The sequence below is a fragment of the Aulonocara stuartgranti genome (assembly GCF_965226115.1).
Source record: "Aulonocara stuartgranti genome assembly, chromosome: 7".
Classification (NCBI taxonomy): domain Eukaryota; kingdom Metazoa; phylum Chordata; class Actinopteri; order Cichliformes; family Cichlidae; genus Aulonocara; species Aulonocara stuartgranti.
In genome coordinates, this window is record NC_138945.1 from 54995511 (window position 1) to 55002488 (window position 6978).

Below are 6978 nucleotides of genomic sequence, written 5' to 3' on the forward strand. Positions count from 1 at the left end.
TTTTTTGAGTGTAAGTCAGTAAACCTTTATCAGATTTCACTGGACTCCATGCAGATGCCCAGATGACAATTGGATTTCACAAGTTAGATAACTAATTTACATACTTTCCCCAGGGATTAATAAAGTATTCTGATTCTCATTCTGACTGACAATAACTACCAAAATAAGTGACCGAAGACATTTTAAAATTTCTGCTAAGTAACGAGGCTTGTTTGTAGATCTGAAAGAACTTTTGTCGTATATTTTGTTATTATTTTGATTATGCGCATCCACATTTACATCAGGCTGAAGTGGAAGATCAGCACAGATGCCATACACAAAAAGGGGATGAGCAAGATCTAATTTCCTGAGATTCTTCAAAGTGTGCAGCAAAATCATGGATATTTTCTGTCACTCAGCTGTGGTGAACACAGTGTACTTTGCAGTGGTCTGCTGGGGAGCTGGTGACACCAGCATACTACATAAACCGATTAGGAAGGTTGGGTCTATGACTGGCTGCAAACTGGACACTTTTGTCGTGGTGGAGAATAGGTCTGTTATCCATCAGGGAAAATCCCAACTGCCCTCGGCACCCCTTACTGGACAAGCAGCAGAGCACTTTCTGTAACATATTCAACTCCACTCCCACCTGCTATCACTTGAATAAAACAGTTTATATATCTAGCAGAAATATACCTGCTAGTTAATATTAGTTATTAGGTTTATTATTATTATTATCATTATCATTACTATTGTCGTTGTAACAAAAGAATATAAAGTATTTCTCATTCGATTCGTTCCACTCTTCGCCACAAGGTGGTGCTGCTGACCTATCTACAAGCGAAGTATCCGCCCCTTGTCAGCTAGTTATGTTCAAAGTCCCGCTACACCTAATTGTTATTCAGAGAGTAAAAACTAAATAAGACTACAACTACTTACTGTACTGTCAACTGTTAAAAACAGTAGTAAATTTTTTGTGTTTTTCATGGTGGTATTGCAGTATGGTTACTCTTGTTTTTATTGGAGGCGAACAGTAAAAGAGTGTTTACTAACCTATCGCTAGTGAACATACTTTGGCTGACTCGTCAGCCAGTTGATCTCGGACCAAAACAAACTCAAAGGAGGAAAAAAAGCATTTGACTGAGGCGTCTGACTTCCACACTGCTGTTTTCCAAATGTCGCGGCGATTAAACAAGAGGTGCGAGGAGGAGTAATTTGCTTGGAGACGCAGCTGGGCTTGTAGTGGTAGCCGCTAGCTAGAATGCTAATGTTCCGTAGCTAACGGTAACGTTATGCCAGATGACCCAACAGCAGTAGTAGTAGTTGGGAATAGAAGCTGCTGCTGCTCCTATTTTATTTGCCTGAACTCTCACCCAGCATTATAAACGGGCCTGCCATCTAGTTAGTTTTGTAGTTAGGCACCACGAAAACAGAGAAAACTAATTTTCAGCGTTGCCTTTTACTGCCTAAATTAAAAACTGAAGTATGGGGATGTGCTTACCGTGCCTTGGTGGAGCAGCGGACGACGTTGTGGTCACTCCAGATCCTGTAAGTTAAGTTACTATGATTGTTATTACACAGCTTTAACAATAATTCGGTCAGCTGTATAGTAGTAATGAGCACGAATTGATATAGGAATTAGCTGAGCCCACGTGAATTTGATTAATCACCATTAGGACACCAATGGGCCCTGGTAGGTAACGCAGAGGAGGCGTTGACTGTATGTGAACAGCGGCATGTTAATAAGTATGCTTCAGGCCCAACATGCTTAGCTCAGAGAGGACAGCTTTAGCTCACAAGTTTCCCATGTTTCCAACAGGAGACCCGGAGACAACAGTTAGCTGAAGCCGCCGAAAAGAGACAAAAAGAGGTAAGTTACGACGAGTCGCGTCTTATTGTCCATTTTTCAAGTACTAAAACATTGTTACACGTGTGTAGTACATTTACCAGGTTACTGGGTGCAGCTCGCTATAGCAGAGGTGTGTTATTCAGTACAAGTACAAACATGAACTCTGCCATCACTCATTGAAATCAGCAGTGAAGTTGAATTGTGTTGTTTTTTGTTTTAGCTTTTTTATAACATCACTAGAAGTGCATTTTTGGTAGTAGAATTAAAATATGAATAAAAGTCACCATTCTTAAAGTGAGCTCTGTAAAAAAACAAACAAACAAAAGTTTCACCAAAAACTGAACTTCACAAAATGTATTATTTACCGGTATTTATGTATTGGACTGTGTCTTTGGCGCCACATACGTACCCAGTAATCTGGTAACTGAGTGCAGTATTAAAGGTGGAGTTAGTTTACAGTGTGGTGAGTATTTTTTATCGCACAGAAAACCCACTTGAAAAAGAGACGCACTAGAGTTCTCTCAAGGTAAGTAGACCTGGACCAGGGTGAAAAACTCTACCTGGCCAGGTGAGTCTTCTGGATTGGCTTAACTACCACAACCTTGTGCTCCCAGTCACCGTTTTCATCCTTAAATCTTCCAACACCATGACAGTTCACACTCTGATGCAGGTCAAAGCACTGGTCTCTAACAACCCACAGTCGTCTCAGTTGAGCAGCACAGCACTGCTGAAAGTAGCTGCTTCAACCTCCAGCTGAACTGCCTTATTTGGCAGTTGAATGCCCCCTCGCTGGTTGTGGTTGAACAAGCCTTGTGTGCACCTGAAAGGTTGTGGTAAAATAATTTATTAAAACCCACATGCATGCTTTTGAGACTGTTTGTATATGCTGAAAATATAGACAAAACAAAACACTTATTATCAAGCTGTTGCATCTTGGCACTTGATTATACCCCACACTTTTTTCCAGACGGCGTACAGGGGTGTTAAAAATCCAGAAGCAGTCGAAAGGAAAAGGAAAAAACAGGAAGAAGCTGAGAAACAAGCGATGAGCACCTCTGTGTCAGGTGGTGGTGGCGGGCTGAAGGTCAGTTGTGTGTTTATCCTCAAACTTAGCGGGTTAAAAACAGAAGTATCTGTTGTAGATAGTGGCAGTGGTGGGCCATAAACTCATGACTCAGAGGGAATCAAAGTGATCAAAAAACGCTTTGGTTATACTGAGAGACACAGGATTGCACATGCTCGATACCTCTCCTTGACCCATCTCCTCAGTAAAGATATTTCAACAAAATGAGACATCCTGCCTTCAGAGCCTCATTTAAAAGTTTGTCTTGAGTGCATCATAAATCTTATAGATGAGCTATACCTGTATTTTATCAACTCAGGTGTAAAAGTCCTTATGGCATGTCTTATTTTTAGGGCTACATTAAATTGAATTCATTAACTCATTAAAAAAGGTTTTTTTGCATCTTTAATAATTGAAACATCATATGATTAAAAAAAGAACAAGTTGCCCTTTTTAATCAACACTGAGATATGAAAACACAAGGCTAGAAAAGCTACGAACACAAAGTGGCACAACCAAGCCAACATAACAACAGGACCAACACACTATCAAACACAGTTCTGAATTATGTATTGGCATATATTTTTGTTCTTTAGACTGTGTGCTTATACACTTTATCTTCAAGTAACATCATAAAAAATATTCACACTTCAATAAGGGGTAAAAAGGAATGGGGACACTAGGCTGCAGAATGTTTTTATTTATTTTTATTGTTTTAACGTAAATTCATGCACAAAATGTCTGAAACACAGCAGGGAGTTATTTGGAATTTGAAATATGAACTTTGGGTTGACATGGAGTTTATGTCAATCCAAACCACAGCAGTGAAGAAGATAACAGGGGTGTTTATGTTCCGGCCTGTCTGCAGAAACATTCAGCACCAGCATAGTTTCCATTGTTTTACTTCAAGTAATAAAGCAGAAACGCAAAACCTGAACACAGCTGCACAGCATGTAGTTACTAGGGGTGCAACGATACACAAAATTCACGGTTCGGTTCGATACTTTGGTGTCACGGTTCGATATTTTTTTGATACAAAAAAAAATGTTCATGCCTTTTTAATTTGTCATTTATTAAAATTATAAATATATATTTTAACTCAAAAGTACAGTTTTTAAATTTAATGTTGCTGAAACAACAAAGTAATAAAAAAAATAAATATATCTGATTGAGGAATCACTCATCTTTGGAAAAGAGAGTTTATTACAGAGAAATGGCTCTTTCCAAAATAAAAGCTATACTACACGCTTCTTCTGGGCTATATTCTCAGCAGCATATTAAACATATCAGGTCCCCATAAGGAGAATCATGTGCTAACGGCTGTCTAAATGACTCGGGTATGACTCGGGTTTGTAGCATGCGTCCTTGTTGTTTTTGTCTGCTTCCACTTGTCTTTGCACTAGGATGCTGTCGGAGTAAATGTGCAGTCATATTCGTTGTGTTCCCACTAGCGCTGTCAGCGTTAATCTCGTTGAAATGACGTTAAAGCCACAACACGGCAAATCTCCGTTAACGAGCTACCGTGGATCGCCCCGTGCATGGGGCTGGACGGCGTCAACACGTTAACGAGCTAACTGCGCTAACACACTAGTTCCCACCAATGTAATTGAGCATTGCGTGGTACATCCAACATACTGTTTTACTTTAGTCCATGACGCGCTTACCTTCAGGGTCATACGTCACATGAAAACCAAAATAGTTCCAAACGCCAGATCTGAATGAGGGTGGGGGGGGGTTCAATTTGCCATGTTGCAAGGAGAGCTTAACTTCTGTCTCGCTAGCTTGCCCTGCGCTCAGTGAATCTGCATTCGACTACTCCGCCTAGGCTGCACTGTCGAGCGCAGATCCACTGAGCGCTCAACACAGACAGCATTGTCAGAAGGAAAGTTGATAAAATAAATTCAAAATTTTGTATTGTTCGATACATATGCGTACCGAACCGAAAGCACTGTATCGAACGGTTCAATATCGATACGAGTATCGTTGCACCCCTAGTAGTTACCCATAAGATGGGTTAGAAATCATTAAACACCACTTCGAGCATGTCTGTGTTTGTGTTCTTTTTTCTGGCCTGAACTTTACCAGTCAGCTTTTTAAAAAAAAATTAAACTAGAAAAATCTTTGACATTTGCAAAAGAACTTTTATAATAGTTTTGAAGCTAATTAAAATGTGACTGTATTTTGAAGTGATTGGTTATTCTAGAGGATAATTTCATATCAATGATTGCTATTTATCATTGTGAATGATAAACATTGTTGTAATTTGTTGTGTTGTGTTTTTCTTTTTTCCTGTAGTGGCAGGTGGGCTGAAAATCCTGATGGTAAAGTCTGAACTCGGATGTCTAAATATATAACGTATTGCTGCAAGATGACTTGAAAGATGTTGGAACTGCTGTCCGTTTTTACTTTTTCTTTCGTTTTCTTTTTTTTCTTTTCTTTGCTTGTTATGTATCTGTGTCATGTTATGAGTCTACAGTTGTCAGGTGCAAAACAGTTAAGTTATTCCACACAAAACACAGCAGAATTTGCCAAGTTATACAAACCAGTTTGTACCTTTGGTCGAGTCAGGGGTGACACAGTAATGTGCAAGCAAACACAATTATGTGAGATTTGTGTGAAGATTGATTAGATACAGTGTTGCAGTACAGTGACTCCCATTAGGTAACATGGAAGAACATCGCTATAATATGCAGTTGTACATTAATACAGAGCTTCCCTCAGTGTGTTTGGTTTTCCTAGTCAGAGTATTCCACGTATATCCATTAACAGTTGGATATACCTTTTTAGCATGAACTCACTTTGTGATGGGCTCTGTTATTTGGCAACTCAAAGACTAGTGCAAACAGTGCAAACTTGACTATCTTTACCCAACTCATAATGGGCTCCTTGCTCATCACCGAGGCGAGTCAGTGACACAGACCACATTGGGGTCATTATTTTGTGTGTTTGTATTGGGGGGAAAAATGGGTGTTTTGTGCTGAGAATGTAGGTGAACTCTATGTGGCGCATCTAATGCGGCGATTCCTTGGTAAGCACAAACTTTATACTTGACAAAAACTGCAGCAGCTAATAAATACTGCTGAATAATGTAGAGCACAGGTGTCGAACTCCAGGCATCAAGGGCCGGTGTCCTGCAGGTTTTAGATGTGTCCTTGATCCAACACAGCTGATTTAAATGGCTAAATGACCTCCTCAACATGTCTTGAAGTTCTCCAGAGGCCTGGTAATGAACTAATCATTTGATTCAGGTGTGTTGACCCAGGGTGAGATCCAAAACCTGCAGGACACCAGCCCTCGAGGCCTGGAGTTCGACACCCCTGATGTAGAGCAACTGTAGAGCACTCTCCAGCCAATAAGAATGCCCTAGTTCTTCGCACTAGTCTTTGCCCTACTTTAATAGAGCCCTTTTTTAAATTACTTTGTTTATCACGCACAGTTTTTGAGTTTGTTGCATTGAATTGTAGTGTATGCAAACACGGATGGAATGGCTGCTTAATCTAAATGAGAAATGTTTGTGAATTGCCATACTACAACTGAAGCTTTTGTTACACACTTATTTGCACACCATCAGCCAATATGCTCACTTTCGTTCGAAGGTTCAAGTCCACTACAATGGAAACGAGACTGAAGGAATATGAAGGAGAAAACGGATGTTTTAAGATATTTTCTTTGACTTACTTGGCTGAGTGCGTTTCTTACAGCCTTCCTTAAATGCTTCTGGTGCTCTTGTCATTTTGTAGAAGAAATCTAGCCAATGTTATTTGCTACAATAAATCACATTTCTGCTACCCTTGTGTCAATTTCATGCGTAGAATCACAGTTTTAGAGGTAATACTTAGTGGTAGAGTTTCACTGTTAATATAGTTGACAAAAATATAAGCAAATATTAATATTTACAGTTTGTGATGTGTCTAGAGTCGTTCAGGTGTAGCCAGAGATGTGCAAAGTCTTGAGCCACCCCCAATTTCTTTATATTTAAGGATTTTGTTTAATGTTGTCTGTGCCTCTTTTTTTTAAATGTATCTTTGCTTGTGTTGCTAAATAGACTGATAGTATCTTCTACTTTGTCACAGGAATGTTGTTTGTG

General features: G+C 39.6%; 1 protein-coding gene across 1 annotated transcript; it reads left to right on the forward strand.

Annotated features, from left to right (window-relative positions):
- Positions 1-834: 834 nt before the first annotated feature.
- svip (small VCP interacting protein) lies at positions 835-6679 on the forward strand. The gene is made up of 5 exons (XM_082542515.1): positions 835-1177; positions 1464-1527; positions 1799-1849; positions 2796-2912; positions 5187-6679. Exons 1-5 carry the CDS (start codon positions 1155-1157, stop codon positions 5199-5201), a joined length of 270 nt encoding a protein of 89 aa, XP_082398641.1. The 5' UTR covers positions 835-1154; the 3' UTR covers positions 5202-6679.
- Positions 6680-6978: the final 299 nt, after the last annotated feature.